This window comes from Salmo salar, chromosome 13, assembly GCF_965601325.2.
Source record: "Salmo salar chromosome 13, fSalSal1, whole genome shotgun sequence".
Classification (NCBI taxonomy): Eukaryota; Metazoa; Chordata; class Actinopteri; order Salmoniformes; family Salmonidae; genus Salmo; species Salmo salar.
In genome coordinates, this window is record NC_138303.1 from 71,313,235 (window position 1) to 71,336,708 (window position 23,474).

Below are 23,474 nucleotides of genomic sequence, written 5' to 3' on the forward strand. Positions count from 1 at the left end.
ATCACACATTAGCTCGCAAACAGAGGCTGCCACTCACTAAGCTGGACACTCCGTTGTCGGTCACTGCACTGGATGGTCAAGCCCTGGGGTCTGGGAAGGTCAAGCAACTCACCATGCCTATCGAGCTACGAGTTCTGGATGACCATGTGGAGCTCATCCAGTTACATTTGGTGGACTCTCCGGAGCTTCCCCTAGTTCTTGGACATCCGTGGCTTTCCACCCATAATCCCCAAATTGCCTGGCCTTCGGGAAGAGTTCTGGGATGGAATCCTTCATGCCAGTTCACCTGCCAGCAACTCTCTCTCATCTGGAGACTTCCGATCCTCCTGTTCTGCTGGCTGGGAATGACAAGCCTAATCTTTCTCGCGTACCTCGGGATTACTGGGATTTGGGTCAGGTCTTCAGCAAACAAATGGCCAGCAAACTACCTCCTCACAGGCCCTACGATTGTGCCACCAACCTGTCCGGCACCACTCCTCTGAGAGGAGGGCTGTATTCTCTCTCAGGTCCAGAGACGGCAGCCATGAACAGTTGTATTGAAGAGCGCTGGCGGCTGATTTTATTTGGCCATCCACTTCACCTGCAGGAGCGGGTTTTTTCTTTGTTGGGAATAAGGATGGGGGATTACGCCCCTGTATCAATTACTGGGGTTTAAATAACATTACAATCAAAAACCGTTACCCCCTTCCTCTTATGTCATCAGCTTTTGAGAGACTCCAGGGAGCTACGGATTTCTCTAAATTGGATTTACGGAACACATACAATCTGGTGCGCATCAGACAGGGAGACGAGTGGAAGACAGCGTTCAACACTCCTAATGGACATTATGAGTACCGGGTCATGCCGTTTGGACTTACTAATGCTCCAGCCGTATTCCAGGCTCTGGTCAATGATGTGCTGCGCAACTTCCTTCACCCCGGTTTGTGTTTGTGTACCTGGATGACATCCTCATCTTCTCCAAGTCCATGGTTGAACACATATCCGCCAGGTTCTTCAAAGACTCCTCGCTCATCACTTGTTCGTGAAGGCCGAAAAGTGGGAGTTTCACGTTCCTCAGATCTCCTTCCTGGGGTACATCGTGTCTCAGGGCTGTGTACTGATGGACTCCCAAAAGATAGGAGCGGTGGTCAACTGGCCACAAACCAGCACGGTCAAGCAAGTTCAGTGTTTTTGAGGTTTTGCTCATTTCTACCGGAGATTTGTGAGAAACTTTAGTGCTGCGGCGGCGCCATTGACAACGCTCACCAAGGGCTCGGCTGGGCATGTATGCTGGACCCCTGCTGCAGAAGGCGTTCCAGGACCTGAAACGTTGGTTTTCTTCTGCACCCATTCTCGTTCATGCGGACCCTTCTTTCCCTTTCGTGGTAGAGGTGGATGCCTCTGACGTTGGCGTGGGGCGGTTCTGTCGTAGCGCTTGGCTAAAGACCAAAAGCTCCATCCCTGTGCCTTCTTCTTCAGGCATCTCACTCCAGCGGAGAAGAACTATTATGTCGACAATCGGGAGCAATCGGGAGAGAGCACGGCTCCTATCCCAGCCTCGGACGCATCCACCTCCACTATGAACGCCAAAGAGGGATCCGGATGGGCCAGCACGGGAGCCGAGGTAAACAGAGCCCTCAGGTGACCAAAAGCCCTGTCCGCCTCAGCCGACCACTGCAAACGTACCGGTCCCCCCTTCAGCAGTGAGGTAGTGGGAGCCGCTACCTGACCAAAACCCAGATAAACCTAAGGTAGTAATTGGCAAACCCTAGAAACCGCTGCACCTCCTTTACCGTGCTGGGAGTCGGCCAATTACGCACAGCTGAAATGCGGTCACCCTACATCTCCACCCCTGAGGTGGAAATGCAGTACCCTAGGAAGGAGACGGACTGTTGGAAGAACAGACATTTCTCAGCCTTGACGTACAGGTCATGCTCCAACAGTCGACCAAGCACCCTGCGCACCAGGGACACATGCTCGGCGCGTGTAGCGGAGTATATCAGAATGTCATCAATATACACCACTACACCCTGCCTGTGCAAGTCCCTGAAAATCTCATCTACAAAGGCTTGGAAGACTAATGGTGCATTCATCAACCCGTACGGCATGACAAGGTACTCATAATGCCCTGAGGTCGTACTGAACGCCGTCTTCCACTCGTCTCCCTCCCTGATACGCACTAGGTTGTAAGCGCTCCTGAGATCTAGTTTGGTGAAGAAGCCCGCCCCGTGCATTGACTCAATTGCAGTGGCGATAAGAGGTAGCGGGTAACTGTACCTCACCGTGATCTGATTTAGGCCTCGGTAGTCAATACACGGGCACAGACCTCCCTCCTTCTTCTTCAGAAAAAAGAAACTCGAGGAGCTGGGTGAATGGAGGACCGAATGTACCCCTGACACAGGGATTCGGAGACATATGTTTCCATAGCCGCCGTCTCCGCCTGTAACAGGGGATACACGTGACTCCTGGGAAGTGCAGCGTCTACCAGGAGATTTATCGCACAATCCCCCCGTCGATGGGGTGGTAATTGAGTCACCTTCTTTTTGCACAAGGTGAGAGCCAAATCGGTATTTTCGGGGGGAATGCGCATGGTTGAGACCTGGTCTGGACTTTCCACCGTAGTAGCACCAACGGAAACCCCTAAACACCTCCCTGAGCACTCTCGTAACCACCCCGTGAGAGCACTCTGTTGCCATGAAATGGTGGGGTCATGACGAGCTAACCAGGGAAGGCCTAGTACCACGGGAAATGTAGGAGAAGAGACTGATTCTCTCCTCGTGACCCCCCTGCGTCACCATGCCCGGGGGATGGTAGCTTCCCTAATTACCCCGGACCCTAATGGTCGACTGTCCAGAGCATGAACTGGGAAAAGCCTAACCACTGGAACAGTAGGGATCCCTAACCTATGGGTGAATGCTCTGACGATAAAATTCCCAGCCTCGCCTGAATCAACGAGCGCCTTATGCTGGGAATGCGGGGAAAACTCAGGGAAGTAAACATGTGCAAACAGGTGTACAACAGAGGGCTCTGGATGAGAGTGGTGCATGCTCACCTGGGGCAAAGCCAGAGTGCCCTGCCTGCTGCCTCGACCCCTAGAGGAACCAACCCGGCACCGACCACCAGTGTGACCTCTGCGGACACAGATGGAACACATGAAAGCCCCTCCTCCGGCCTCCCTGAGCACAGCACCTTCCAGCTCCATAGGCACCGGAGCGGTGGTGCTGGGAGAGGGAATCAACAGAGCCCTCTGGACGTCCGCGGGTGACCAGCAGGTTATCCAACCGAATGGACAGGTCCACCAGCTGGTCGAATGTGAGGGTGGTATCCCTGCAGGCCAACTCCCGATGGACATCCTCGCGCAGGCTGCAACGGTAGTGGTCGATAAGGGCCCTGTCGTTCCATCCTGCTCCTGCGGCCAGGGCGAACTCCTGGGCGCTCCTCGTCCCCTGCCTCAGATGGAAAAGACGTTCACCCTCGGGCGGGTGGTCGAGGACTGCCCGGAAACGGCTTGTGAACTCCGTGAAGTCGTCCAATGCCGCATCTCCTTCTCCCCACACGGCGTTACCCCACTCCAGAGCTCTCCCTGAGAGGCACGAGACGAGGGTGGACACCCTCTCCATTCCCGAGGGAGCCGGGTAAACGGTGCCCAGGTATAGGTCCAGCTGTAGCAGGAACCCCTGGCACCGTGCCGCCGTCCCATCATACTCCCCGAGAAGGGCGAGACACATCCCATTGGGACCAGGTACAGGAGGGACGAGTAGTGGGAACCCCTGTTGTGCTGGTGGAGGCACTGGAGGGACTCCCTGTCTCTCCCAGCGGTCCATGGTCTGGACGACGCGGTCCATCGCGACGCCGAAATGTTGTAGCATCGCCGCGTGTTCTCTGATGCGCTCCTCAACTCCTAAAACCGGGGTACCTGCTCCTGCTGACTCCATGGTGGGGTGTGGAATTCTGTAAAGGGGTGCGTAACTAGTGGCAGAGAAGTCAGACGTAAGGAGAGCAGAACTCGGTAATAGCCGGAGCAGTTTAATTTCAAAACCAACGGCATAAGGAAATAACCAACATGGGTACAAAACCCGACGCGCACCAGGAAACATGTGCACAAGCACTTACAACAAACAATTCCACACAAAGACATGGGGATAACAGAGGGTTAAATACACAACACTTAATGAGGGAAATGAGAACCAGGTGTGTAGGAAGACAAGACAAAACAAATGGAAAATGAAAAGTGGATCGACGATGGCTAGAAGACCGGTGATGCCGACCGCCGAATGCTGCCCGAACAAGGAGAGGAACCAACTTCAGTGGAAGTCGTGACAGAAATTCACTGCTCGGTTCAGGGGCATTACAGATAATTGTATGTGTGGGGTACAGAGATGAGCTAGTCATTCAAAAATCATGTTAAACCCTATTATTGAACACAGAGTGATTCCATGCAACTGATTATGTGACTTGCTAACCTTTCTGGGAAGGGGGTTCCGCTAGCGGAACACCTGGCCTACAGCCAGTGAAATTGCAGGGCGCCAAATTCAAACAACAGAAATCTCATAATTAAAATTCCTCAAACATACAAGTATTATACACCATTTTAAAGATAACCTTCTCGTTAATCCAAGCACAGTGTCCGATTTCAAAAAGGCTTTACGGTGAAAGCACACCATGCGATTATGTTAGGTCAGCGCCTAGCCACAAAAAACCATACAGCCATTTTCCAAAGAAGGAGAGGTCTCACAAAAGTCAGAAATAGCGTTAAAATGAATCACTAACCTTTGATGATCTTCATCTGGTGGCACTCCCAGGACTCCATGTTAGACAATAAATGTTTGTTCTGTTCGATAAAGTTCATCTTTATGTCCAAAAACCTCATTTGAAATTGCCGTGTTATGTTCAGAAATGCATTGTCTCAAACAAACATCCGGTGAAAATGCAGAGCCACATCAAATTACAGAAATACTCATCATAAACATTGATATAAGATACAAGTGTTATACATACGATTAAAGATACAGTTCTTGTTAATCCAGCCGCTGTGTCCGATTTCAAAAAGGCTTTACGGTGAAAGCACACCGTGTGATTATGTTAGGTCAGCGCCTAGCCACAAAAACCATACAGCTATTTTCCAACCAAGGAGAGGTGTCACAAAATTCAGAAATAGCATTAAAATGAATTACTTACCTTTGATGATATACATCTGATGGCACTCCTAGGTCTCCATGTTAGACAATAAATGTTTGTTTTGTTCGATAAAGTTAATCTTTATGTTCATCCTCCTTTTTGTTAGCGCCTTTAGTCCAGTAATCCAAATGCACAGAGCGCGGGTACAAAGTCTAGACGAAAAGTAAAAAAAGTTCCATTTGAGTTCATAGAAACATGTCAAACGATGTTTCTAATCAATTCTTAGGGTGTTTTTATCATAAATATTCAATAATGTTTCAACCGGACAATACTGTTTTCATTAGAATAGAAAGGGAACGGAGCTCGCGCTCACAGCCACGCACGTGGCTAAACTAAAGGCTTTCACCTGGGCCATCTGCATAGAGTGTTCTTATTCGCTCCCCTTTCACAATAGAAGCCGGAAACAACTTCTAAAGGCTGTTGACATCTAGTGGAAGCCTTAGGAAGTGCAATCTGACCCCACAGACACTGGATATTCAATAGGCATTCACTTGAAAACTACAAACCTCAGAATTCCCACTTCCTGGTTGGATTTTTCTCAGGTTTTTGCCTGCCATATGAGTTCTGTTATACTCACAGACATTATTTTAACAGTTTTGGAAACTTTAGAGTGTTTTCTATTCAAATCTCTAATTATATGCATATTCTACCTTCTGGGCCTGAGTAACAGGCAGTTTACTCTGGGCACCCTTTTCATCCAAACTTCCCAATGCTGCCCCCTATCCCTAAAGAGTTTAAGCAATATTTTACTCCTGAAATTATTTTAGCTTGCCATAACAAAGGGGTTGACTACTTATTGACTCAAGACATTTCAGCTTTTCATTTTAAATAATTTTGGAAAAAATAGAAAAAAACATAATTCCACTTTGACATTATGGACTATTGGGTTTAGGCCAGCGACCAAAATCTCAATTTAATCAATTTTAAATTCAGGCTGCAACACAACAAAATGTGGAAAAAGTAAAGGGGTGCAAAGACTTTCAGAAGGGACTGTATATCCATTGTCTTTGTCAAAAGTGCTGAAGATCATTACATTTGGTTGGGAATCATTAATGGACAGCAATATTCAAACCAGGACTGAGTTAGATGTTAGATGAAAACCTGCCTCAGTCTTCTGAATACCTAACCCTGGGATATAGTTATATTTTTCAGTACAACAATAACACATTGTAATGCCAAAGACACACCAGAATGGCTTTCCAAGAGGTGTTGAGTGTTCCCGTGAGTCCAGTCTCAATACTAACTTTAAATCTGCTTGAGTTGAACATTGCTGTCCATAACAACATTTTATGAGCTGGATATACAGTATGTTTCCCTAAAAGTTGTGCAGAGTTGGTAGAATCTTACTAAAAAAAATGTACATCTGTAATTGCTGCCAATGGGGCTTCCACCAAGTATTAACTTTGGAGTGTGAAGACACACAATCAAGACAGCTTTGTATTTTATCATTATTAATTTCGAAAATGTTCTATACTTTTTCTTTCACTTTGAAAATGTGAAGCAGGTTGTGTTGATCTGTTGGGAAAAAATCTAAATAAATCCTTTTTAGATTACATTTTGTGATAGCTGTGCAAAGAGTGTACTTTCACTAGGCACTGTATATATTGACAAGCTGGATTTCGAGAATAGCTCACTTCCATCCCTAAAATAGACTCAGTCAACGAGTTCAGCTTGCACAATGCACAAAACCATGGAATCATTGGCTCAAATTCTAGAAGAGGTAGCTATAGAGGGGCCTATATGTTTTTGCCTAGAACCCCTAAATCATCTATGTCAAAGCTGAGAGAAGCTGGAAGCTTTACAGTCTCCCTACAGCCAAAATGCCTTAATGCATTATATTACAGTGATAAAATGGTACTCCTTAAAGTATTTTGGAGAGTGAAAGTCTAGTAAAACATAAGACATAACATTACCAGGGAGAAATGCACTCCCAGTAGTCGACGTTCATATAAAATCATTGCGCTTTTACAGTAAGGGGTTGGACACTTTGAGGAAATCATTTGTGGTATTACCACTAAAACTCATTACAATAAATGATTCTGATGTCACCGTTTAAGCAATGCTTTCAGTCCATTGATGCAGTGCTTCTGCTATAACAAAGCCCATGAGAAAAACGTCCTTGATTTCCTTTGTCAGACGTTGCATCTGGCTTTTGATAATAAACCTCTATGGACCCCGTAGGGAGAACAAAAACAAGGTGCACAAATAGATTTGCAGGAAAGGAAACTTAAATATCGACTAATGTTAAAAAGCTAGGAGGTGGGGGTACAGAGGGAAAATGTTGTTCTCCAAACCCATGATATCCTGTAGAACAATGCTTTGAGAAATACACAGGAACTAGAAATGGCAGAAAGGAATAAGTGATGTCATTCCAGTAAACTGTGAAAGATGGCACTTTTTAGGACAAAATAGCACTTAAGCGATTGCATTCATTCAATGGAGCTTTATACTGTTTTTCCAAGTACAGTCTACTATTGTATGGTGCCAATCATCAACATGAGGCAATGGACAAGCCGGATTCCATCAAGACAATTGCAGAAGAAACTCCCTATTTTGGCATGTGGCTACAACCACTATGGAGAAACTCTCTCTATGTTGTCTGCGTCTCAGCCAACGTTTTGTAACACAACTGGTCGAAATTTCCAGCAAACTCGACAATGACACTTCACACCCCAAAACTAATTGAGGGAATATGAATGGTAGCTCAAGCTGCAGCTTGAACCTACTTTCCAAGAGTCTCCCACTAAGGCTATAAGATTTTTAAGCATCTTTAGGTTTACCATTTTTGCCCATACATTTATGTATTTTTGGAGAACGGAGAACACAAATATGCAGCAGCCATAGCGGTTTTAACTCACCCTGCTCAGCTGTTACTAGAATAAAATACATTCTGGATTTAGTGGCAGACTTCATATTTCTCTCTGTAAGGCTGTATTAATTTATTAGGATTATCTGCATTCCACCAGAGATAAGAATCAAATAAGTTTCAGGTTTGCAGTCCTGTCTTTAAACACAGAATAAATAATAAGCTGCTGCTAATTAATTTAACTCTTGATCCTTGAATAATAATAATCATTGCAGTCTAAAATACAATGTTGATTTTGGTTTGAATAATAATAATAATAACAACAATAATAACAATAATATTGTAAAGATGTTTACATTAACTTGAAATGAACTTTGATTTGAATTGTATAATATAACATTGACTGTAATCTACCAAACTATAATTACCTCCGCTTCAGCTAAACACAATTAAAACATCAGCATTCTGTTTTGTGAGTTTTGTTTAGTTTCCAGAAGTCTCCCTGTTGCTACTTCATCATTCTAAAAAAGGGCAATAAAATCAAAGTGCTGATGCTAAAATCATTAGCAAATGACTAAAACCTTTGTTCAATGTTATATTATGCTGTGCTGTTTTATAGTTATACAGATCTCCAACCATGAGGGTTGTCTGGACAACCTCTATAGAACCATATAGATCTGGCCTAGTATTTGGTGATCTGTTGATTTTGGAAAGCATGTAGTTAAAGTCATAGGAACAAAATCCATTCACATCTGCTGGTTACTATTCAGCAGTAGTGGCTTTGGAAACATCCTCAAAAACATCTTGGAGAGTTCTAATGTATTTTCATGACAATGTCTATTTTCTGTCCTTCTGCAGACTGAGCAAGTTGCAGCAAAAGATCAGCCAATAGCACATGACACAAACAATATTGCGGATCGTTAAATACGCCCATCGCTCCTCTCGGAGCATAAATCAAGCAAATCCGTTTCCTCTCCGTGTCAGTCCCCGGTGACGGACTTAGAGTAAGAGTGATGCCCATGCTGCAGTAGTGGAAGAATGGGGCGAGGGGTAAAGTATAAAAGTATGCAGGGTCCTCCTTACACTGAGCCATCGGACGGCTAAAGCAGGCCTCGTCATTCCTCAGGAGAGCAATAGGGATCAAGCAGGCTTAGTGCCTGGCCGGTGAGGGCCTCTGATGTAGGGGCCACAACATGCATCCCAACTGCTCGAGGTGTGCTGGTGTGCTTCACTTTTGAGGCCTATGCTGCAGAGAAAAAGGCCCAACTTGTTCCCGGGGATAGAACAAGACCTTAGTGCGCTCCAAGGGGATATACTGTACCAACCCAGCAGACTAAGGCCTCATGAATTATTCCAAACAACATGCATACTTTAGGGTCTCTCTCTTTCTATCTCTTCATCTGACTGCTAACAAGAAGATGAAATGGGCCTTTTCAGGGCCGGTTCCACACATAAGCGACATAAGCGACATAAGTGTGATCAAAATAGGGGGGGACCTCAGTCGGGGTTTCAACTTACTATTGAGAGTAAGAATAGTAGAATACACCCAGGTGCAATTTTTTAACATTTGGTTGTGCATCAGCGGTTTTCTCTTGTTATGACAGTCACAGACAATCACTCAATTATCGATGTTAGCTAACAATTTTTTGGATTGGTAGTTAGTCTTGCCAGCTATCTACACTTGTAGTTATCATGGCCGAATCGGGGCCCAGACCTCCAGGGGGCCCCCATTGATTTTGTTAGTCATTCTCACTCAGATATCATATTAACATGGCATATGTCATTACAAAATGTGTAGAATTGCAGGAAATGTTATTTAAATCTGCAAAACATTCTCTCTACCCCATGGCAAATAGGGTAGAATTGCAGGTTATTTTCTGTAAAAATTGCACATTTGTTCTCGCTGACCAATGGGAAAATGAGTAGAATTGCATGAAATGTGTTATAAAATTGTAATGTTTTCTCTCCACCTTTTGGCAAAATGTGTAGAATTGCAGAAAACTTGCTTTAAAACACTAAAGTATTTTGCCGCGGGATGGGGTGCCCCAACCAAATCTCGCTTAGGGCCCCCAAAAGAGTAGAGCCGGCCCTGGGACTATTAGAACGAGACCTGAAATACATTGATGATATTCACAGAGAAAATTATGTATTTGTTACTTTGGCACTATGAAGGAGGTGGTATTAGGTGCTACGGCAAGGAAAGAGCAGCCATTTGCATATCGCTTCAATTTTCTCAATCGCTTTATGGCCATACATAAATGCACAAATTGGTTAATAACAGATGCTGTTCTTGCTCTGTTTATTTCATTCATTTAGTGCAACTGAATCACTTTATTAGTGATTATCCTCTAAAAGCTGCAGGAGAGCACAGCATCGCACCTAATAATGTAATTTACCCATAAACTGGGGAATGGGAATATGCAAATAATGTATGGGTGTTCTGTATCTGCAGTTTTGCCCCTGGGCTGCTTGTCCCATGACACAAATCATCAATTAGGTTCCCAGCAGGGCTTTGGAGCATCTAAATTGTGTGTGTGTGTGTGTGTGTGTGTGTGTGTGTGTGTGTGTGTGTGTGTGTGTGTGTGTGTGTGTGTGTGTGTGTGTGTGTGTGTGTGTGTGTGTGTGTGTGAGAGAACAGCTTCAATGTGTCTGTAACTCTATTGGAGGGATGCAACACCTTTCTTCCACGAGAAATTCCAGAATTTGGTGTTTTGTTGATGGTGGTGGTACACTCTGTCTCAGGCTCCGCTCCAGAAACTCCCATAAGTGTTAAATTGGGTTGAGATCTGGTCACTGATCTCAATGGCAATGGTTTATATCATGCTCATCAAACCATTCAGTTACCAGTCATGCCCTGTGGATGGGGGCATTGTCCTCCTATGGTGGCATACCCATGGTAGCCAAAATAATGGCCTGCCCAGCATTTTTATACACGACCCTAAGCATGATGGGATGTTAATTGCTTCATTAACTCAGGAATCACACTTGTGTGGAAGCACCTGCTTCCAATATACTTTGTATCCCTTATTTACTCAAGTGTTTCCATTATTTTGGCAGTTATTTTTACAGCGCATATATTATATGTGTCATATCTACAATTACTTGGCATGTACATTAATTAATTTCTAACACCACTTAAAAAATAAGATGCAGATTCTGATTTTTCTAATCAGAATTTGAAAGGTTGTATGGAATAAGTTCCTTCAAATTGAGTTTAGATCATCACTTTTGTAGTAATACATTGAATATATATATATATATATATATATATATATATTGAATGTGTATGTATACATCAGTTTTGTTTATATATACATTAATAAAATGTAATCGTTGTGGGGAGGGCGGGGGTGGGTATTGGGGGAGCGGAGGTGGGGGCTCAGGGGATGGATAGTTGGGAGGGGGACTGATGGCAACCTCAGTTGCAGGATGGGATGGGAAGGGATGGGAGGTATGCTTTCTTCAGGTGGGGGGGGGGGCTGCTGGGTTGGATGGAAAGGGGTGGGAGGGAGGATGGGTTGGGGTAGGCGAATGAGGGGGATAGGCGACTGAGGGGGGGATGGGTTGGGGTTATCTTTGTAAACATTTTGTTGATAGTTTTTTTGTACCTGTAAACCACCCTCTGAAAAAAAAAGACAAAACAAAACTAATTGTTTATATCAGATGCAGGGTTTTACGAAAATAATGCCTCAACTATTTTGACTAAATAAAATAATAATAGATGTCCAAACATTGCAAATGGATACATATTGAACTCATTAATATGGCATGACATGATAGTGAATCAGAACTCCCTTTGCCTTTTTATACATTGACATTTCGTGAGGGAAAGACAAAAAAGCTTAACTCTTTATAATCTACATGGCAATAAATTGAGGATACATGACTGAAGTGAATTCCAAATTATGTGGAAAAACTTGAGTTTGTTCTTGTCAAATGCCTAGCCCACTAAATGCCCAAATCTGGTATAAACAAGTCATCTAAAATAGAAAGTAGCGACTGGGCAATGAATCGTGCCACACAAAGAGAGCCAATGTTCAGTCTGGAGAGGTCTTGTATGGTATGCCTCAGGATTGAAAAGCAAACATTGGAGTCACTGTGATGCTGACAGCCACAAGCCATTCACTTTAGACAAATCACCCTCTGTATCCCTATTTAAAAAGATAGAAATAATAAAGTGCCAAACTGAATCTATTTTTGATAGACATGGATTACATGCTGACAAGGGCAATGACATGTATATTACAGTATTTTATATTATGCAATTTCAGATTAATGCAAACCAAAACACTTATAGGACAATTCATTTAAAAAAAGTATAATCAAATCCAATAAGATAAAATCTAAAAGGTCCAATGCAGTCGTTTTTATCTCAATATCAAAACATTTCTCGGTAACAATGAAGTACCTTACTGTGATTGTTTTCAATTAAAATAGTAAAAAATAAACAAAAATAGTTTCTTACCAAAGAGCAATTTCTCAAGCAAGAATTTTGCTAAGACTGTCTGGGAGTTGTCTGAGTGGGGAGAGGAAAACTGAAAACTTGCTGTTATTGGCAGAGAGGTTTGCAACTCTCTTTCTCATTGGTCTATTAACTTTACAGCATGCTGATGTCACCAGGCAGGCCAAAATTCCATCCCACCAAAACAGGCTGAAATTTCAGGCCATCTTTTCAAACAGCTCTTACATTAAAAGGGCACAGTACTATTCCAACCTCATAGTGTGGAAACATATATAGAAAACACGGGAAAACACGTTTTTTTTATTGCACTGGACCTTTAAAAACGTTTTGCCACGCTCAGGCTATTACAAGATTTGACTGACAAATCATTACCAGTCTACTTGCTTAACTATGGCATTTGTATATTAGACCAATTACGAATGATTAGGCTACAAAGACTGACTAGCATCCCACTGGGCACACACTGGTTTAATCAACGTTGCTTCCACATCATTTCAATGAAATTACGTTGAAACAACGTGGAATAGACATTGAAGTGATGTCTGTGCCCAGTGGGATAAAGTTTAACCACCATATGTGCCATAAATGCAAAATAATGCACCCCAATGGTCTTCACTGAAATGTACCTCTAATGTAGCCCATTTGACACACATAAACCATTTTGTTGACATCCTTTCATACACTTATATTTCTTTCACATACATTAGCAGTTATTTACAGTGGATTTGGGATAGCCTATAAGTGGTGCAAAACAGCACAGTATAACCTAAAGTTAGTCGTAGACTATTACTTACTTTACCTAACGTAGTCTGACAGCAAAGCGTTTGTTTGTCTTTAACAAGAGGACACATTAGTTCCACCTATAGCCCATCTATAACAAAACCCTTATGAGAAGGATAAGACCGGATACAATGCAATTTCAAGACAATCATCCAGGTGCAAAATCAATGAAGAATAAATATACTGCAAAATCAATGAAGAATATACAAATCCATATACATGAAAAGGCCTATCATATAGGCTATGTCAGTCAAAACATATTTGCAAATACAATTAATTAAACAAACAAATATATAAATGCATAATAACTTATTAATAAATCATTATTCAATAAGCATGATACATTGTCACGCGTGGAAAGCGCGTTCACGTGCGCCGTGTCTAAAATTGTCTTGTGCAGTCCTTCGATTATTCTCTCCAACCAAAACATTGTTCTATTCTCCATATCCCTTACAAACACCTCGCAAACACCTCGCAAAACGTGCCCTAAATGCCATTATCAGAAACATAACCAACATATTTTATTAATCCATACGCTGCATCAAGAAAAAAACATCCAGTCTTCCCATCCAGTACAAAAATGTATCTCTCTTCTCTGTTTCTTTCTTTTCCTCTCCTCCCTCCCTTTCACACACGTTCTCCCTCCTCCCCTCTCTCCCTGTCTATCTTGCTCTATCTCTCTCCTGCTCTCTCTCCCTAGCATGGCCCTGTCTGTATGAATAATGTGCTGCCTTTTGTAATGAGGGCGAGGGGGAAAAAAAGACGCTGGAGTGTTAGCCTGCTCCATGCTCTGACATTGAAAATGAATGACAGCTTACCTGAATGCCAATCTTCATCAGACTGACACTAGGCTGACAACACAGCCTATACTCCCTTGCACAAACTGTGACGTCTGCCATGTAAGACCCCTCCCACCCCCCCACCCCCACACACCACTCCACCCCTCTGGCTCCTCGTATCCCCCCTCCCATCACCTCCACTATTCTCCCTCCAGTACTACCACACAAACCCCAGCACTGCGCATCTATTCAAATCGTGGAGTCTGCCAGCCCCCTGTCGGCTCATATTAAAAATGACTGTCAGGCAAGCAACTGATATGCTACATTCATTGGAAACATTAGCAGACATTTCAGTTATCCAGTATGAGGATGGATACATTCGGTCACTTCCCAATGATGCAGTGGTGTAAAGTACTTAAGTAAAAATACTTACTTACGTCGTTTTGGGGGGGTATCTGTACTTTACTATTTATATATTTTATTATTTATATAAAGTTAACGTTTACTTTTACTTCACTACATTCCTAAAGAAAATCATGTACTTTTTACTCCATACATTTTCCCTGACACCCAAAAGTACCCGTTACATTTTTAATGCTTAGCAGGATACCTATCAAGAACATCCATGGTCATCATCTCTACTGCCTATGATCTGGCGGACTCACTAAACACAAATTATTCGTTAGTATAAATAATGTCTGAGTGTTGGAGTGTGCCGCTGGCTAATCATTAAAAAAAGTACTGTCTGGTTTACTTAATATAAGGAATTTTAAATTATTTATACATTTACTTTTGATAGTTATGTATGTTTAAAACTTTTACTCAAGTAGTCTTTTACTGGGTGCCTTTCACGTTTACTTCATTTTCTATTAAGGTATCTTAGTGTGACAATTGGATACTTTTTCCATCACTGCAATGATAACACACCAGTGAAAAAAGTGCTTCATTTATCAAATTATTCACAAAGATCTATTATCCCAATGTTACAGTGGCAATAGGCGGCAGGTAGCCTAGTGGCAATAACGTTGGGCCAGTAACTGAAAGGTTGCTAGATCGAATCCGCGAGCTGACAACGTAAAAATCTGTCGTTCTGCCCTTGAACAAGGCCGTCATTGTAAATAAGAATTTGTTCTTAACTGACTTGCCTAGTTAAATAAAGGTAAAATAATAAAAAAAGACGCAGGGGTCTTATTAGTTGTAAGATCAGAGGCTGGAAAAGATCTGAAAAGCATTCTAGTTGCCCATGTTGAATCACTGACATAATCATCATCACGTTAGTTGGATTTATTGTGGTTAAGCATTCAAAGTTAAAGCATCGTTGTTTATGTCAAACAAGAGAGCATACACAATTTCAGACGCTGCTTCTTCTTAGAATACACTACACTTCCCAGCACTCTATTCGGTATTAGTAACAACCACTTTGTAAGGCTGCTTATGGTCTATCCTATGAAATTGACGTTTATTTGCAACCAATGGAGCTGGTAGTTGTTATACAGTTTGCATGTAGGCGATAGTACAGACGTGATTTCGTGCAAGTTCTGTTTGCGTTCAGAAATCATTTTTTTGGTTTTGTGGGTTATCACGAGCGGTCTCAATCTTTGAGTTATTTGGAAAGCAAGTTATTGAATCAGCACGCGCGCATAGGCCTGGATTTTGTGTACGAGCTATCTGTTTAGCTAATACACAGCTAGCTATTTAGCAAGCTAGGCAGCTAACTTTACTGTCATCAGCGGGTGCAAAATGCCACGTCTAGAGTTCTAAACGATGCAATTCGCATTCTAGGGTGCAACTTGTTTAGCAGAAACTCAATTTAACGCAAATAGCTTTGCTTGAGCTGAATAACAGCACTAGCTAACGCATATAGTTACGTTAGCTAGCTAGCTCACTCTAATCTCCTCAAGATGTGACTGTGAGCAGCTAACTAGGTTAACCCTTTGGTGAAGAATGGCTGGCACAGTAATGGGCGTGGGCACTGGGGTTTTCCTCATTGCTCTTATCTGGATTGTGGCTCTCGTGCTCGGAATGATCCTTTTGAGAGCTACTGGACCAACTAAGTAAGTTACTGGTAGTTGTGAATACATACACACATGCAGGCCTAGCTAAATAGGCTACCTAAACACAGTTTTTACACATTATCTTGTGCAGACATGATACCACTGTACTTTTGCATTGCCCCGAATAGCCTGCTTCTACAACCGCCATGCCAAGAGGTGAAATCACAGGATCATAGGTGTATGTTGCACTGGCTGTTCCACATCAAATCCCTGACCTACACTTTTGTGGATTATACTGTACATTATCATGTATTTCAGAGATTATATCAAATAGTTAGGCCCTACATGTTTTATACAGGTGTATGGCTATTGCATTTAGGCTAGCCCAGGGCCGTATACGGTCTACTGTCATCCGACTTTAGACCAGCCTGCTATTTGCACTGTTACTGGCTAGGTCACATGTTTCTGACGGCTACTGAAATGGTTATGTCAAGATTTTACTTTGAGAAAATGAATTGATTCACTAAAACCTGTAAAAAGGGGTTAGTTTACTGGTTATAAATATTTGATTGGGCTGATTGATGTTGATTGCAATGACCTTGGCCTAATTTGCATTAGTCCTAAAGAACACACAATCAAAAGTGATTACCAGTCGAAATATTTGAAGAATACAATTTTCCCCCATATGATATAAATGATATCTGTATTGTTTTTTAACAGGTTAGGCGTCATCCCTGTCTTCCTGCTGGCCTTCATTGCCACTCTTATCCTGGTGTTCTTCCCCCGCAGCTCAGAGACTCCGTCACCATTCAAAGACATCGAGGTAAGCAATATAACTGTAATGCATTTGTAATGCACACATGCACGCACGCGCAAGTGTACTCTAGCGTAGAGGCAGCCAGCTGCAGAAGGCTCTTGGGTGTCAAAGGTTCTCTTTAGAACTGGGAGCCACTGGTGTCATGTGTTTTCTAATATTGATACTCAATTAGGGATGGGCATTTCATATTTTTACTTGAGTACTGGACTGAAAAAAACAAACATATTTTTAGAACACAAGGCCCGCACTGGAAAGAAATATGTGTGCATTTATCTGTGCATTTATCTATAGGCCTGGGCCAACAGTGCGCGACAATGGCTAATTTGTTATAACCATTATAGATAACAAATCCTAATTAATTTAACAGACTAGACACTCTTATTTCCCGAGCCCTTATCACAGTCTAGACACCTATTTTATAGTAAAAAAAAAAAAGATGTAATATAAAAGAATAAAATATAATATTTTTCCAAATGAAAAAGTTGCCACTGCGAAGTGATGAGCATCTCACATCTGGAACATAATTATTTAATTCTGTCCATCTCTAACTTTCACAGCTGGCTGTCAACTATACATTTCTTGTTAGGTCTAAAACAGGTTTTTAGACATTTTTACAAATGTATAAAAAATAAAAATAGAAATACCTTATTTGCATAAGTATTCAGACCCTTTGCTGAGACTTGAAATTGACCGCCGGTGCATCCTGTTTCCATTCCATTGATCATCCTTGAGTTGTTTCTAGAACTAAAACAAAATCTGTATTTTTGAAATTCTGATGTTCGATTTAGTTTATTCTGCCTGTTCTTTGGAATTACCAATTTCACATTGAACACTGCGTGGTGATGAATTACAATCACGACATCTGTTTGAGTAGGTCTAGGCTTAATGATTCTAATAAATATGCTCTTTGTGTTTATCAAACTAATGTTTTTGCGTAGTTTCATTTTTGGAACCTGTCAATGTTTAGTGGGGTTATAGCTTAGGCTAAACAACTCTAAACGGCACTAGCGGTTCACAAAGTAGCCAAAGCGGAAAATAGACGGGACACAATCGTTCCAAAACTGCAGCTTGTTGGAACACATATCAGTCCATTTTGAATTTGTGATAAAACTGCTGTCATTTTGCAAGGAATGTTGATGTGTATCCCATCAGCTGGATACATTTTTATAGGCATCTATTTCTGTAGGCCTAGCGGGAGCTTGTGTGCGCATACAATTGAGTGAATGAGACACGGAGGGGAAAGGGAATTTAGGGAGAAGAACTGTGTGATGCTGGGCTATTTTTTTTTTTTGGGGGGGGGGGGGGGGGGGTGCCCCGTAAATGCACATGTGCAAATAGAACACTAGAGTCAACGCAAATTAGCTTACTCTTCAAGACAACAAGTTGATGCTGTTGCTATGCAACCTCTTGCTAGGTAGTTAGCATAACAAATGACTAGTTAGACATTTTACAACTTTGGGTCTGTTCTTAAATTCAATGTGGAGTGCCAGAGTGCGCTCGTAAATTCAGAGCGTTGTCAGATTGTCCGTTTTGTAAATTCAGAGTGTTTCGCTCTCGGGGTGCACACTGGACGCTTGGGCCAAGAGGTAGAGTTGATTTGAGCGTTCTGAATTTACAACAGCAGTCAAGGACCCAAGCTAACGTTGGCTAGCTTGCTAGCTACTTCCAGACACAAATGAGACCACACTGATCATTTTACTCGCCCTAGCAGAGCTGGGTAGGTTGTTTTTATGTTTTTCAAGGCGTTGGTGACTGTAACTGTGCTGCTGGCAACAATTGAAATATGCTTTTTTGCCAACGTTTACTGACACTGGCCATATTCAACAGGTGTTGAGCGATCGTAAATTCATTATTCTGGGCTCTAGTACACTCAGACAAGAGTGCTCTGAAATCGGAGTAAATAGCCAGAGCAAATTTACGAAATCACCCTATTGTCGATTGAGAACGCACAACGACTGTTCCATTTAGCTAAGCAAAGAATGACGGGAATAATCAAGTCAATAAACGTTGGGTAGTTAGATAGCCTATAGTTAATATACTGGCAAGTTTGATGTATAAGTAGCCAACTAACATACCGGTACCTACTGCTGTAATGATATGCTATGTGGTTCGTAAGGACAGAGTAGCTAACAAATTGTCAGCCAACATAACGTGTGAAGTAACTTATTTGAAAGTCCATTACTTTATTACATTCCTCAATATTTTCTTAACATTTGTTATAATTAGTTAATGCAATTAATTTGTATCCGCTCTCGTTGTACTTCGGCTGCATATTTTCCACCATTTTCTTCAAATCTGAAAACGATGTGAAGCCACACACATTTCATGAATAATTGCATTATGGGCCCTAAAGTATGGAAATAGTGTCCTTTGTGTGTATACTTCATATTTTGGCGAATTTAGTACCTCATCCGGTAACTTTTGGTATACTAACTATATCCATACTATAACCAATAAGCATACTATATACTCAATTCACGTCACAAATAGTATGGTTAGTATGAGTATTCTAACACAGCTACAGACATCTGCCCCATTGAATCATGTGCATAATTTTCATGTCATTATTAGCTAACCCATCTATGAAGATCTATGGAATTTGAATAGCGTATTGCGCTCATCAAATGATTCCCCTGAACAACACAGAGGGATTTGTCCCAAACAAGTAAACTGCAACCCATTTTTTTTGTCATGGTGGCTTTTGTTTTGTTTTGTGGCCCATGTACATTATGTAGGCCTAGCAGAGTGGCCTATTGGCCCTGGCTGCAGAGCTGCAGTCAGAACATGTGGCTGTGTGTTTGTCATAAAGACCTGGTCTGGTTTATCTCTCCCCAAAGGCATCGCAGCACAGACAGACTACAGCGCTTGCCTTTCCTGCTGCGCTGTCTGTGCATGGGAAAACCAGAAGTACAAAGAGGCATGGGCTGTGTCTCATAGGGTTGCAAAATTACGGGAACTTTCCATAAATTCCCTGGTTTTCCAGAAATGACACCCTATTCCCTATTTAGTGGACTACTTTTGATAAGGCTCTGGTCAAAAGTACTGCACTATATAGGTAATAGGGTGCCATTTGGGCCGCAGACATGGTTCTGTGCCTGTTTTCCTGTTAGTTTAGGCCAATGTGCAAGATCAGCTGACACACAGACCCGATGATTCAGGCAATCTATTTTCGACGATGCATTCACTATGCATTCTGTTTTGTATGTGAATAAATTCACTATTTGCTGTTCTGTCACGATACTTTAAAAATCTATTTTTCCACAGCAAAGTGTTATTGTATTTAGGTTTATGTAGTGAAATATTAATTGACTTTTAAATGAGTTTCAAATCTTAGGAATGTGTAAAAAAACAAACATTTTTATTGATTTAAAAGATGACCGGTGGGGTACATAATTTCTAGGCCATATTGAAATAAAAATAAACAAGCATAGCTAAAATAGTTTTAATTCGGCTGATTGCACATTGTAATTAGTTGTGTCAATAGTCTACAACTGGTGTACTAAACTATCATTACATCAAAAACCATACAGTTCGGTATGATGTAGCCTAAGCCTATTGAAACACACAAGGGTAGACCTATCACACATGCAATTTGCTTGTAGGCTCAACCAGTTATTCCTTACCACAGAGATCCTAATAAATTACATGTGACTTACCTCTGAATAACTAGCTACTGTGTGTGTGTGTTACTAAGAGTGAGTGTGTGTGTGACCGACCACGATAATGTGTGAATGTGTATGCATGTGTCTGTGTGTGTGTAAGAAACGGCTAACCTCTTGCTGTTAAACAAAAACAAAATATCACAGTGCCAATTAGGCCGGCCCCAGACAGGGCCTCCTTACCGAACGGCTCGATGCCACATTAATAAAACATGGGCCCCAGCTCTGGGCTCCGCTTGCTGGCTAATTGGCAAATTAGAAAATGAGATGCGTTAAATGAGAGAACACTGCATCCGCCAGAGACAATGCCCCCCACCCCTGCCCCGGAGCTCCCACCAAGGCCCCAGTATCCTATCTTTAGTCAGCAGTAGGTTGTTGCCTCCTTGTAATATTTGGCATCTGTACGGTGGAGCAGGTCTTCAGGGAGTTGGGTCTCTTGGTTAGTCATCTCTTCTGTTTTGTTCCAACAGGCAACGCAGTAAAACCAACAACTGTCCAAGTGTAACCTTGTATCTAAGTCATAGGGACCCCCAGTTAACACACACACACTGGCTGGGAATTGTATTGACCAAGATGATGGAAAACAGTACTATTGACTCTTCTGTGATTTAGTGAATTAGTGAATTATGTATTATATTAAATGAATCATATTAAGCCTAGTTAGTGTCTCTTTGAGGAAGGTTGGTCATAATGCATTCAATAATTTTTTTGTGATTTGAATCATTTGTATTTTTGCAATTGTTTCAACTTACCACAATGTTTAGTTTTTTGAGCCATTTCACGTGGATGATGCAACAAGTGATCAAATTGTATACATTGAGAGTGATCGTTATCTTTTAAAATAAGGCCTGTTATTACTCACATCATTATTACCAAGTCTCTTGCCCTATCATGTCCATTTTATTGAATGAGGCCATGTTTGCTTGAGTACAATATAGTAACTGCCTGAAACGTGTGCATTTATAGAGCAACATGGGTCATGATCTACTAAGTCAAGTCAGACACCACTGTAATACATTTACCAAAGTCCATGTTAACATTTGGCTTAAACATTTGGCTTCTAGTGAAGTAAGTGTGAGGAGAGAAGCCTGCCTTGCCTTCCCATTTCCCTCCAGCACTGATTACAGTGGCTCACTTGTGACATCTGTTGGAAGAAAGAGGAATTAGGATAATTAAAACACAACTTACCCATTTATCAGATATACACAAACCATCATCTATCCTAACTAACTCATTTATCATCCATTTGGACTTTGAGCGACACTGAACCAAAATATAAAGGCAACATGTAAAGTGTTGAGGGGGGGCTCATAATATGAGAAGAGTACTGTTAGTTTGGCTTTGTCTGTAATAAAGCCCTTTTGTAGTGAATAACTCATTCTGATTGGTTGGGCCTGGCTCCCCAGTGGGTCGGCCTGGCTCCCACGTGGGTGGGCCTATGCCCTCCCAGGCCCACCCATGGCTGTGACCCTGCCCAGTCGTGAAATCCATAGTTTAGGGTCTCATTTATTTCAATTGACTGATTTCCTTATATGAGCTGTATCTCAGCAAAATATTTGAAATTGTTGCATGTTGCATTTTATATTTTTGTTCAGTATATTTGGTCAACCAATGAACTGATAACTGTATGAACATAACAACCCTATCTCTCTACTCCCGCAGATCGTAGACACTTTCTTCATCGGCCGATACGTCCTGTTGTCAGTGGCCAGTGTGGGCTTCCTGGTTGCTCTGTTTGGCCTGCTGCCACTGCATTTCCTGGAAGCCGTCTATGCCAAGCCTTTGAGAACCCATTAGAGCGGAGCGGCCAGGCCAAGTTGACCCGCTAGACTGGTGGCCAGGGCTGTATGTGCAGCACTGGAGATGAGAAAAGGCCAACTAAGAGGGGCCCTAGTTAAATGGAGCACCGGACAGTTTGGCACCTGAACCAAAACACAGGCAGGGCCAATGTTTTCTCTGTGGTCAACTGTTGTGTTTGTTGTTGGGGGGAGTTTTGGGCCAACCATCATTAAAGATAGGCTAAAATGTTGCCTGGTATCTCACCCTAACATAGATTATATGTTTTGATGTTTTGTATATGGATAGCTATTAGTTTGAATTGTAGTGGTGGGGTAGCAGTTGCATTAACGGAATGGATTTATCTCTTGGGCCTCTAAAGTTCAGAGGAGTTCAGAGGATAAGACTGATAGCTGTAATTTAACTGTATGTATATTTTTGACATTCACTTTTTTTTACTGAACTTGTATTTTTTTTTTTTTTACAATACAAATATTTTATAAGACAACTTCATTAAACATTTCATTGTTGGTTATCCCGCCTACTGAAAACGAATTCCTTCTAGCAAAATCATCCAGCATCAAAATGCCACTAAAGAACTCAGGCCTAGTCCTGCTGTAGCAGGCCCTGTTAAGAATATGCATAGCGCTGTTTGTCTACGTTCAGATGCAGCCAGGTGGCTTTTTGAGTGAGTTTGGTTAATTAAGATATCTTCTTTGATTACACTTCTCATAGCTGTCTGATTCATGAAGCCTCTCAAGTCAGTCAAGTAAATTGAATGAAGAGAGAACTGTCAGTAGCAATGCTGTGACATACTATGATGTGAAGTAGTAGCCCTCTCACATAGTTAAATGGAGTGAGCGTGTTCATTAACTCCAGATGCATCCTGTGTTCTGTCACATTTGCCGGCATTTAAACCAGATAGATTGGATCTGCACTCGACTACATTGAAATGTAAATTTTTCAACTGACTGATGCCTTCTTTCTCGGTCTCATACCCCCAAACAATAAAACAAAGTGGGAAAGCACAAATTCTGGTTTTGCTGTTGTCCCACAAAAAACTTAATGCAGCATTTCTTTCCTTGAACAATGGGTGCTATTGTTTTTAAGTTATTTTGTCATTTCAACTCTCAGATAAAATTGCATAAATGCTCATCAGAAGCGTGCATTGTGTAGCGTTCACACTCATCTTCACTAATCCTAAAATGAGATGTAATCTCCAGGACAACAAACAGTAATCATAC

General features: G+C 42.0%; 2 protein-coding genes across 2 annotated transcripts in view; one reads left to right on the forward strand and one right to left on the reverse strand.

Annotated features, from left to right (window-relative positions):
• The window catches only part of LOC106567647 (homeobox protein PKNOX2), a 94,896-nt gene extending 80,801 nt beyond the window's left edge, over nt 1-14,095 (reverse strand). The window contains exon 1 of the mRNA XM_082960289.1: nt 14,024-14,095. The gene's annotated coding sequence lies outside the window, so the exon portion shown is untranslated. The remainder of the gene's footprint in view (nt 1-14,023) is intronic.
• Nucleotides 14,096-15,385: 1,290 nt separating this feature from the next.
• On the forward strand, nt 15,386-23,296 carry LOC106567649 (transmembrane protein 218). The gene is made up of 3 exons (XM_014137187.3): nt 15,386-16,038; nt 16,699-16,801; nt 22,117-23,296. The coding sequence occupies exons 1-3, from the start codon at nt 15,929-15,931 to the stop codon at nt 22,249-22,251; spliced, it is 348 nt and encodes a 115-aa protein (XP_013992662.1). The 5' UTR covers nt 15,386-15,928; the 3' UTR covers nt 22,252-23,296.
• The last annotated feature ends 178 nt before the right edge of the window (nt 23,297-23,474 follow it).

Excerpts from the sequence above, each read along its gene's own strand:
- LOC106567649 (XM_014137187.3), top strand. The coding sequence starts at position 15,929 with ATGGCTGGCACAGTAATGGGCGTGGGCACTGGGGTTTTCCTCATTGCT. Across the intron at positions 16,039-16,698 it reads AGAGCTACTGGACCAACTAA|GTTAGGCGTCATCCCTGTCT; the intron begins GTAAGTTACTGG and ends GTTTTTTAACAG. Across the intron at positions 16,802-22,116 it reads CACCATTCAAAGACATCGAG|ATCGTAGACACTTTCTTCAT; the intron begins GTAAGCAATATA and ends CTACTCCCGCAG.